Source organism: Lithobates pipiens, unplaced genomic scaffold, assembly GCF_037356315.1.
Source record: "Lithobates pipiens isolate NorthernLeopardFrog02 unplaced genomic scaffold, aLitPip1_a1.2 Scaffold_8, whole genome shotgun sequence".
Classification (NCBI taxonomy): domain Eukaryota; kingdom Metazoa; phylum Chordata; class Amphibia; order Anura; family Ranidae; genus Lithobates; species Lithobates pipiens.
The window spans coordinates 156829485-156841645 of NW_027507903.1; the positions used below are offsets into that span (position 1 = coordinate 156829485).

A 12161-nucleotide genomic window follows, 5' to 3' on the forward strand; every position below is an offset into this window, starting at 1 on the left:
CTTGTCTGCAGTCCACCTTAAAGGCAAGCTGAACAACTTGGCGTAGTTCCTGTCGAGACAATCTATTCAGGAAGCAGAGTGGACCCTGATGCCAGAAGTGTTTGCTCTTTTCACAGAGAAATGGGGAAAACCCCAGGTGGATCTGTTTGCTTCCAGAGAAAATATGAACCCCCCTCAATACTTCTTTCTTCACCAAGACGGATCCTTCAGGACAGATGCCCTGGTGCATTCTTGGGAGTTTCCTCTAGAGTATGCCTTCACACCATTTCAGATAATCCTGCTAGTTTTAAACAAAATTCGGAAGGAAAAAGCCTTGGTGATTCTAATCGCCCTGTTTTGGCCAAAGAGAGCTTGGTTTTCAACAGTTCTTCATCTATTAATCAAGCCATTCTAGCACCTTCCTCTCGGGCTGTACTTGCTACTTCAGGGATCCATTAAACTTCCTGAATTTAGCCAAAATTGCTGTCTGGTATCTGAGGAGCAGCTTTTAAGGAATAAAGGTTTTTCTGAAACCCTTGATAAACCCCTTAATTTCAAGTAGAAAGAAGGTTACTAGGGCTATTTACGCCAAAAATTGGAAAATCTACAATTCCTGGTGCCATTTTGGAAGGCAGACCCCTGAGATTCCACATCAATTTTGCAGTTCCTACAAGTTAAGGGTCTAGCAATTATTACCCTTAAGGTACAGGTAGTGTCCTAAGAAGTTTGTCAAGAAATATCTATTTCCTCAGAGCCTTTAGTTTTTTTTTTTTTTTTTTTTAGTTAAAGCCCTGGCTTGGTCCAGGCCAGTCCCAATAATGATCTTTCCAAAATAGGATGTATCCGTGCTCCTGCAGGCATTGACAAAAAAAAACGTTTTAGCGTGTTGTGCTTGTGTGTTCCAGCCTAAGCCTAAGCTAAAGGTACTTTACTACGATGTGGAGAGAAGCCTCCTTTTGAAGTTTGGTGGAAGAAGTGGTCTGGTTCGGGGAGCCATGATCTCAGTTGCTGTCCTAAAAGACTCCCGGGAAAACAAGTTAACGTTAGGTCTAACTTGGCTTTTCATGAAAATGTTTGTACGAATAATCGTACGAACATTTGTGTCAAAATTCATAGCATATTTCTTGGCTTGATGAATGTTGTTCAAAAGTACTTCAAAATTTATTGTGTTTTTAACATTCGATTTTGGATTGAAAGGACTTTATTGAACAAAAAACACAAACTATTAGAAATTCATTAATTCAAGAAAACAAAAGAATTTCATCCTGTTTACTTCGTTTTTCATCCCTTCAGGTAACGATTTGACCCCACTAATAATTGGAAAAGCAAATTAACATTCCTAACCATTTTCTGCCCGCACTATAGCCAAAAGACTATAGCACGGCTCTCCAGTTCTAGGACATCCACATCAGATCGGGGTAAAGGGCCAAAAACAGTGGCCCTTTACCTTGTGACCAGCTGTGTCCAGTCACCACTGGTCACGTGTAAATAGACCTGCCGGTTATTGGTTCTCCTTTCCTCACATAGAGACAACGTGTGAGGAAAAGAGAGCCAATCTGACAGAGCACAGTGAGTACATTGTATACAATGATAATCGGAGCACTGATCATTGGTGCCCTGGTTATCGGTGCAGTTTATCAGTGCAGCCTCATCAGGGCACACCAGTAAAGAAAAAATGCCTATTTGCAAAATGATATAACCAAAACTAAGAAAAAAACTTTCTTCCCAACATTTTATCTTTTTCCGTTTACCAAAAAATAAACCCAGCGGTTACTAAATACCACTAAAAGAAAGCTCTATCTGTCTCAAAAGAAAATAAAAATTTGAATTTGGGCACATTGTTGTATGGCCTCGCAATTGTCATTCAAAATGTGACAGCTATGAAAGTTGTCCTGGGCAGGAAGGAGGTTAAAGTGTCCAGTATTGAAGAGGTTAAAACAAAATTCAATTCTACTTGTGTATAACCAGCTTTAAGGCTGGCCATACACAGTTGTGTTTTTTTTTTTTTTGTTTGTTTTTTGCTTTTGTTTTTTGCCAGTGAGGTAGGTGCAGGAATCCCCTTGCTGGGAAACTGTGTAGAATACACTGATCACTGGCTTTAGCTGTTGAGCATCAGAATTTTTCTTTCAACATGTCCGACTAAGTTTCAATCAGTGTATGCCCAACATTAAAAAGTTCCTAGGCTTTTTTCTTATGCTGACCATACATTGAATGAATCTCGGCTAGTTCAGCAGGGGCCAGCCAAGATTCGATTCATGTATGGGCAGACTGATTGTACTGATAACGAACCATTGATAGACTTCAGTGATACCAGCCTGTCAGACTTTTTGACTGAGATTATTGCCTGCAGCTGTAGCTGCTAGTAGTAATACTTGTGTTCTGCTGTCCATAAACGCTCCTCGCTGACAGAAAACAACGCTTTGGGACGCGATGGCCTTATCAACACTGATTGTGTTCATGGGGAAATCTAGCGGGTTTTTTTTTTTTTCTTTCCTGCAACCACAGTTCCTGGCCAAGAATGCTGCTCGCTGGAAGAACACAATAACGCTGTGGGGAGGATTCCCTTATCAATGCTGATTGTGTCAATAGGGGAATCAAATGTGTTTTTCTTTCCTGCAACCACCATCCCCTTTTGCTTTCATCTGTTAATTGCACACCAATCGTTAAGCTCGGGCCCAAAGCCATATTCTGGTTGGTTGTAAATTGTCTTTTTATTATTTTGTCTACATCTGCTACCCTTTTGACCTGTATCTTGTTCAGGACTGTAGTGTGCTAAATTGTGAAAACAAAAATCATTGAACAGAGAAAGTTCCTACGCTTTTTATAGCATTTACGCAGCAAAACAATCATGCATCTTTTTCTGTTTTGTCTGCTTTATGCTATCCTCACTGATGCTGCACATTTTGAAAGCAAGGTTATGTTGACACAGCTGCATTATTCAGCATGCTGGTGTGAACTCATTTCTCAGTGACAGTCTGACAAGTATTTCAAAAATTCAGTGGCATCAATGCAAAAATATGATGACAGTGCTATGAATAACTTTATAACCAGACTGATGTTAAGTGACAAGTGGTATATGTACCTTACTCCAGCATTGTCATGTCAACTCTTAAGTACATCCTCACAGTGCTAGCTGCTTGATGACTCAGATGTGAACTTTTCTTGTGGAAACTTTTACAATTTATGGTTTACAGTAAGTAATAGTATCCCATTATGTAACTAATTTAGCTGGGAACTTTTTAATATCCTAGTAATTTCTTGCGTTTAATATACACATTAACATTAATCACGCAGACTGATGCGACCCTTATGTGACGTCTGTGACTATAGAACTATAATGAGTGCATATTAACTGTCTTGACTGAAGCTGTTCTATTTTAATCTTAACTCTACTCGCTGGATTCATTTTTTTTATAGGTCTTTTTCAGGATTTAGCCTTTTCCCTGTTTTTATTGAATAACCTGAATTGCATTGCTTCAGCTGTAATTGATGAGGGCATGGCTACATAGAGTAACTAACTCAACGGTCACCTAGTTATTGAATTGGAGCACCCTGATCATGCATGTTATGCTATAAGTATATTCATAGTAGTGTGGAGCACTGGACCACTTATTCTAAATATTGATTAAAGCATAACTCAATGAAAAAAAAAAACGTTCTTCCATGTAGTAGGGCTGCACAGCATGGGTTAACTGCTCATTTTGTCTCAGGATAACCGCACCTCCCCATCTCCAGCGGTGGACCATTCCTGCTGTCCCCACCAGAGACAGTCTATGGAGGAAAACTAGGCACAAGGGCTGTGTAGATCCAGAATAAATATTAGTTGAAGATGCATACTGTAAAAATGGCCAACTCCTTTTAGTATTCCTACTTGTATAAATTGCAAATTCCAGTTAAAAGATGAAAGCAACATAGTTAAAGGGTAAGTTCGTGAACCCCCACCAACCTTCTCACCCAGACAAATAGATTGAGCTGGCAACACTGTAGTCCATATAATAATTTTATTGGTGACTGGTTACAAAGGAATGACAATAAAACACAAAAACTGTCACATTTCAGCGAGAGCCTTAGTCGTAGCAACTACAGTGTTGCTGGCTCAATCCTTCCATTTCTCTTGTTCTGATGTGTACAGTCGTGCTGAGCCCAGGCATCTGTGTGTGCATCTTGCAATCAGATTGGGTGTTCCTTATTGTGTGCGTTTCTCCTCTCAGACTTCAAACTCCCCGCCTAGTTTTTGCTGTACAGGGGGACATTATTGAGTTGATTACTTTGACTACCGTTATAAATCTGGAAATGCTGATGTATGCTTTTTAAAGGAATAGGATTTGCAAGACTTTAAAACTATATAACACTTCTTTTTATATTCATTAAAGTCATTTTGTTTATAAAATTGGTGTAGTGTAGAAAACAGATGATTGTTATGCATTATAAATACTTCCTGACAAGTCCTTTCAGTGTATCCTGTGCATTTTTAGTGCTGGAAAAGGAGCGATTTCTTCTCCTGAAGCTGTTTTATTTGAATGTGCCATTTCTTATTCTGGTAAAATCTAAGGCTGGCCATGGATGTGCAGACCTCTCTCCAGGAAAAATTGTATAAAAAATGCTGCCTGGAACAGTGACAAATAGAACCTATATGTGCGGTGGCAGGTTTGTTCCCTTTTTGCCCTGGGAATAATTGACGTCGGTCACCAAGCTATTTTCAGAAGCAATGAACCTTTTGGTGCTCATTTCTAGGGATGCACCGAATGGGTTATTTGGTGCCGAAACCGATACCGAAAATAAATCTTCCTTGATCCTTAAAACCGATACCGAAACCACACATTTACCGAAAGTGACTGTTTTTAAAAATATTTTTATACAGGAGATGGTCAGCAACTGGGGACATGGTACAGGAGATGGTCAGAGACTGCAGAGATGGTACAGGAGATGGTCAGAGACTGCAGAGATGGTACAGGAGATGGTCAGAGACTGCAGAGATGGTACAGGAGATGGTCAGAGACTGCAGAGATGGTACAGGAGATGGTCAGAGACTGCAGAGATGGTACAGGAGATGGTCAGAGACTGCAGAGATGGTACAGGAGATGGTCAGAGACTGCAGAGATGGTACAGGAGATGGTCAGAGACTGGGGACATGGTACAGGAGATGGTCAGAGACTGGGGGCATGGTACAAGAGATCAATGCAGCCTCACCAGTGCCCGTCAGATGCAGCCAGCCTGTGTCCCCAGTAGTGCAGCCAGTGTCCCCATTGCAGCCAGTGAAGGGAGAGGAGAGCCGCCGCAGCCTGTTTCATTATAGTGCCAGGAACATCACCGCTTTAATTTTAATAGCTGTGTGTTCCCCACTGCAAGCTGTCGCATACAGCCCCTCCCCCTTGTCCGGGCACTTTGATAGACAGATCACCCGTCCAGCGGCGGCTCACCTCTTTTCTATGATCTAGGAAGCCCCCCTGATAGGCGGCACCAGGGGCGGGGGGTGGAGCCCCACCCAGGCCCAGCCCAATTTTCTGCGCCAGTATCGGCAGGAATTATTTCGGCTTTTTGCCGAAAGGGCCATTTTTGGACGATATGTTTCGGCTGCCGAAATTTCAGTGCATCCCTTCTCATTTATGTTTTATTGGGAGAATAAGGATTGCTTCTCTCTCCATATGTATGCAGCATCCATACCTTGGTGGTCTGAGTAGATCTATTGCTGCCCTCTCTTGTTCCTGGAGAGATGTCTGCTTACGCTGGTCAACTCAAGGTTTAACACCAGGGGGAGATTTACTAAAGCTGGTGCACCCAGAATATTGTGCAGCTGTGCATGGTAGCCAATCGGCTTCTTATTTCAGCTTGATCAAAAAAGCTTTGGCAATAAAAACTGGAAGCTGATTGTTTTCTATGCAGAGTTGCACTCGATTTTTCACTCTCCAGTTTTACTAAATCGACCCCTATGTAAGGTATGCATTGACAAAACTGTTCACTATGGCTGTTGGCCTCATTCACAGGCCCAACTGTGGCCTCGTTTTCTAGTGAACACGCTAGCAAACACTGCATTTTAAAATGAATTTATAATGGAATAATTTAAACTTTGCAGGTATATCACAAAGAGATTATACACAATATTATGATCACATCTGTAAGCAAAAAGAAGACATCCAAAGATCAATACAGAAATTTTTTCAAAAAGACGTCCAGTACAACTTCTTTGATGAGGACTGTAAGTATTTAATGTAACATTTTTAGCATTTCTGATCATGTGGTGTTCATCCAAACTCTTTTTGTTCGTTTGGTGTAGTGCAAATGTTAGCTCTGTGGAAAATAATTGCTGGAGCTTGACAGTTTTGGAGACAAATAATATGTAATAATCCAACAATACTGATCAAAGAACTGTTTAAAGCAAGGTTGCACACCTATTTCTTTAGGTTTTCAGTCACTATATATCAAACACTGGCAGTTTACAAAAGAAATGGTAAATGTTGTAAAAAAAAAACTAAGTTGACATGTTTTTTACACTTTAGACTGAGATGCTTTAAGATTTTGCATACTTTTAACCACCTCGCGCCCGCCCTATAGCCGAATGACGGCCGTAGAGCAGGCGCGTTCGTCCGGGAGGCCGTCCCTGGACGTCCTAATGTTTACTTCCGCAATGCACGCGGGCGCGCATCGCGGAAGTTCTGTGTTCGCCGTGTCCCCCGGGGACAGGCAAACACAGATCGCTGTAAACGGCCAATCACAGCGGCCGTTTACAGCGCGATCGGCGTGTCCAATGGGAGATGATCTCATATGTAAACATATGAGATCATCTCTCAGCGCCGCTCTCCCTCCTCACACAGACGGCGTGTGAGAGGGGAGAGATGAACGGCTGCAGTGCCATCCATCCTCCCCCAGCAGTGACATCCTGCCCCCAGTGCCACCTGCCCCCAGTGCCACGTATAAGTGCCATCTGTCATCAGTGCCACCTAGTGCCATCTGTCATCAGTGCCACGTATCAGTGTCACGTGCCCTCTGTTGTCAGTGTCACGTGTCATCAATGCCACTTATCAGTGCCATCTGTCATCAGTGTCACGCGTCATCGGTCCCACGTATTAGTGCCATCTGTCATCAGTGCCACGTGTCATCAGTGCCACATATTAGTGCCATCTGTCATCAGTGCCACGTATAAGTGTCATCATTGCCACGTATCAGTGCCATCTGTCATCAGTGTCACGTGTCATTGTCCTGGTGCTTTAAAAGTGTAATAAATAGTCAACAAGTTAGATGTGTAATTTATGTTCCTAGAACACATGATGGCGCTACCTGCATGTTGGGCCTCTCTATGTGGCCAGGCTGTGAAAAAGTCCCACACATGTGGTATTGTAATACGCAGGAGGAGTAGCAGAATTTTTTGGGGGTTGTCATTTGTGGTATACACATGCCATGTGAGAGAAATAACCTATTACAATGACAATTTTGTGGAGAAAAAAAAATGAAAAATCTTAATTTTGCAAAGAATTGTGGGAAAAAATAACATCAAAAAGCTCACCATGCCTCTTACTAAATACCTTGGAATGTCTACTTTCCAAAAAGGGGTCATTTGGGGGGTATTTGTACTTTCCTGACTTGTTCGGGTCACAAGAAGCGAGATAGGCCACCAGTACATCAGATGTGATCAATTTTGTGCGAATCGCACCACAGCTTGTAGACTCTCTAACTTTCACAAAGACCAAATAATATCCACTAATTTGGGTTATTTTTTACCAAAGATATGTAGCAGTATAAATTGTGGCCAAAATTTATGAAGAAAAATTAATAATTTGCATAATTCTGTCACAGAAACAAAGAAATATGCATTTTTTTTTTTTTCGAAATTTTCGGTCTTTTTTCATTTATAGCGCAAAAAATAAAAACCCCAGAGGTGATCAAATACCACCAAAAGAAAGCTCTATTTGTGGGAAAAAAGGTCAAAAAATTCATTTGGGTACAGTGTTGCATGACTGAGTAATTGTCATTCAAAGTGTGAGAGCACCGAAAGCTGAAAATTGGTCTGGGCAGTAAGGGTGTTTAAGTGCCCAGTAAGCAAGTGGTTAAAGGGTGCCACAACTGAAAAAAGTTTAAGTGCTAGTCCAGCACTCCACTATCACTTCAAAATATGTTCAAGAATAATTTTAACCTTTTCACACAAAAAAAAAAAAGGTGAACTACGTAGCTCCAAATTTCCTTGCCAACCTCCAGATCCTGCTGCACTTGGGAGCCATGATGCCATGTGCTGCCTAATGTCTCAGATACTTTTTGCATTGGGCAGTGTGTGTGTATGGAGAAATCAAGTATGTTTTTTTTTTTTTTTCATTGAACCCACTGGTTAAAAAAATAAAAATAATAATTTGTCTATGGGCTGCCTTTCAGAATGTTCTGCTTTTTTTGTTGCAGGATGTTGAAGAATGGTTGTATCTAGATTATTTTTCTAATTGTTGTCCACATTGCCCTCATGCTTTCATTACTTATACTGAAAATCCAATAGTTCGGAACGTGATTATGTTTGTTCGCTACGACGGGACTACGTTCAGGCTAGTAGCCACTAGCTTTGGTCTCGTAATTTGATCTGAGCACTTTGTCCGATCGGAATTCTCTACAAACAATCGGATATTGACGGAAAAGTCCGGTAGAGCCCACACACGATCGGATTTTCCGACAATCTAATCCGATCGGACCTTTTCCATCGGAATTTCCGACCGTGTGTATAGGGCATAAAGCTTCCTTTTAGTGTTGTCTGTGTAACATAATGGTAAGGTAGCGGTACTTAGTCAACATAAGTGTAACGTGTTGGATCTTGGGCCCCTTTCACACTGGGGCGGTGCGGGCGTCGGTGGTAAAGCCGTGCTATGTTTAGCGGGGCAGTTTTAACCCACGCTAGCAGCCGAAAAAGGGTTAAAACTGCCCACAAAGTGCAGCTGCAGTGGCGCTTTGCCGCAGTATACCCGCGCTGCCCCATTGATTTCAATGGGTAGGAGCGGTGAATACACCGCTCCAAAGATGTGGCAAGCAGGACTTTTTTCGCCATCCTGCCAGCGCACCGCTCCAGTGTGAAAGCTCTCCGCTGTTGCGCCTAAAAATCGCCTCGGCGTGAAAGGGGGCTTACACTACAAAGTACAGAAATCGTATCAACACACCACACTTCACCCCATATCTTGCAGAAAAAATCATTTAAGTCTAGAAATTATAGTCTATTGTTTTGAAACATTAAACTGTTTGTAAATACCTAGTGAAGTGACTAGCCTCAGGTGATACACAGAGATGAATCCAATCCTCCTACATAGGTTGTACCTTTTTATCTGCAGCCTTCTCTTATTTACAGTCTTACAAAACGCACATCTTACAATGCATCTCTTAGCAGCAAAAAGCGAGGGGGGTCAGGGATCTGACCTCATCTGATAGCATCAGGGGTATCGGCTTAATCTATTAGGAGTTGTGTTGTACAGATGGCAGAGAGAGCAGAGATCAGAAAGGAACCAGACTCTGTGCTTTGGATTCAGATTAGCACACACTATAATAGGCCGTGCCTTGTTCATTTTTGATGTCTGAGGTTTACAGAGTATAAAAGAAGGAAATGAAAATTGCAAGGGCAAAATAAAAATAACAAAGATCCAACATTACTCCATACAAGTGTTAGCCCTTGTACACACGGTCGGACATTCCGACGGAAATTGTCCGATCGGACCGCATTGTCGGATAATCCGACCGTGTGTGGGCTTCATCAGACTTTTTCCGTCGGAATGTCCGACCAACAAAGTTTGAGAGCTGGATATAAAATTTTCCAACAACATGATCCGATTGGACTTTGTCCGATCGTTTGTACTGAATTCCGATCGAACAAAGTGCAACGCATGCTCAGATCAAGTTCCTAGACCAAAGCTATTGGCTACTAGCCTGAACATAGTCCCGTTGTAACTAAATAACGTCATCGCGTTGCAAACTATCGGATTTTTCGACAACTTTGTCCGACCGTGTGTATGCAACACCAGTTTCGGACAAAATCCGTCGGAAAAAATCCATCGGATTTTGTTGTCGGAATGTCTGACCGTGTGTACAAGGGCTTAAAGTAATATAATAGATAAAATGCAACACATCGAGAGGACTTTATTAAACTGGAACAGCCAGAATCTGGAGCAGATCGTGCATAGCAACCAGTAGTCTGCTTTTATCTTTCATTTTCAAAGCTTGACTGAAGAACTTTGAGATGGAAGATGATTGGTTACCATGCGCAGCTGTTCTAGATTCTTTATGCTCCAGTTTTGAGAAACGCCCCCATTGTATGGCAAAAGCTACAAGTACCACATGTGCAAGAAGCATGTTTATTAATACATCATTGTTCAAGACTTGGTTTAGAATATTAACCACTTCAGCCCCGGACCATTTGGTTGGGAAAAGAACAGAGCACGTTTTGCGATTCGGCACTGCATCACTTTAACTGACAATTGCGCGGTCGTGCGTTGTGGCTCCCAAACAAAATTGACGTCCTTTTTTTCCCACAAATAGTGCTTTCTTTTGATTTTTGTGCTATAAACAAAAAAAATGTGAAAATTTTGGGGAAAAAAGCGTTATTTTTTACTTTTTTTGTTATAATAAATATCCCCAAAAATATATATAAAAAAACATTTTTTTTTTTTCCTCAGTCTAGGCTGATACGTATTCTTATATGTATTTTTGGTTAAAAAAATCACAATAAGCGCTTGATTGGTTTGCGCAAAAGTTATAGTGTTTACAAAATTGGGGATAGATTTATGGCATTAAGATTTTTTTTTTTTTTTTTTTTTTTACTAGCAATGGCGGCGATCAGTGTTGTGTGTGTGTTTTTTTTTTTTTTTTTTTATTGTGAATGCGCCATTCTGGCGGACAGATCGGACAGTTTTGATGCTATTTTGTAACCATTCACATTTATACAGCAATCAGTGTGATTAAAAATGCATTTGTTTACTGTGTAAATGTGTCTGGCAGTGAATGGGTTAACCAATAGGGAGCACTCTAGGGCTTAAGTGTGTCCTAGGCAGTGATTCTAACTGTGATGGGGGGGAGTGGCTATGTGCGACACAACACTGATCACCGCTCCTGATTACAGGGAGTGGTGATCGGTGTCAGTGTCACTAGGCAGAATGGGGAAATGCTTGTTTTACATCAGCATTTCTCCATTCTTCCTCTCTGTGCGATGATCGCGGGTATCCCTGTGGACAGCAAGTAAAATCCTTAAAAGGCAACGTACAGGTATGTTAATATGCCTGTATGTGCCCTTCTGCCGATGTATATCGGTGTGAGCCAGTCGGCAAGCGGTTAAAGCAGTTCCGTAATCTATGATGTTGGCTTTGTAATCCATCTCTCTGGATTAACCAATACAGATCAAGAGTGACTACTGAAGCCAAAAAGGCAATAATATAATCGATGCAAAAATAGTTTTATGTCTGATTTTTACTGTATCCAAATGGATTTCTAATTTGTAGGAAATAGATAAGTGTGCACAAGAGTTTATGGGCTTTAAAAACTGTTTTATATTTTAGATTATTGATTCTAGATTATCCAATTCTACATTTGACCTTTTTCTTACCTGATCTAAACCATTTATTCTTCAAATTCTAGAGATTTAAAGTAGAACTACAGGCACAACTTTGTTTTTCATTTTGGATATGGCAAAGGAAGGTATAACCCCCCCCCCCTTTTTTTGCCATCTTTGTCCCATTGTAGAGCTTTACCTTCACTTCCTGTCCCATAACCAAAACAGGAAGTGAGAGGAAATACTTGCAATTTAAGGGAATCCCTTGGGACCCCCAAGGTCACCAATAGTACTAGTGTTCCTCAGTCGATGATTTCACCTCCTATTACTTTTCGGGGGAGGGGGGACAATCCAACATTTTTGGATTTTTTATTTTTATTTTCACTTTCAGCGGTAACAGTAAACAGGACAAATCGAGAGGGTGAGTCTTGTTTATGGGGGCATAGACAGCAATAAAAACATTACTGGTATTCTAATCAATGTCCACTTCATCCAAAACAAAAGAAAATAATATTTTTTTGCCTTTTAGTTCTACTTTAAGTATGCTTCCAGCAAATTCAACATTTTCTAAAATAACTTCTATGTGTATCACTGAAATTGTACATTTTAACAACTTCTTTTTTTTTTTTTTTTGTCTTTATAGTTGTTTTTGACATATACAGAGACAGTGAGGTAAGTGAAATAT

At 41.0% G+C, this 12161-nt stretch overlaps 1 protein-coding gene across 2 annotated transcripts in view; it reads left to right on the plus strand.

Annotated features, from left to right (window-relative positions):
- Nucleotides 1-12161, plus strand: part of CDC123 (cell division cycle 123) — a 108578-nt gene that overhangs the window by 79639 nt on the left and 16778 nt on the right. For both annotated transcript variants that reach the window (XM_077472987.1, XM_077472986.1), the window contains exons 9-10: nt 6053-6175; nt 12120-12148. In XM_077472987.1, the coding sequence (XP_077329113.1) occupies nt 6053-6175; nt 12120-12148 (152 nt within the window). The remainder of the gene's footprint in view (nt 1-6052; nt 6176-12119; nt 12149-12161) is intronic.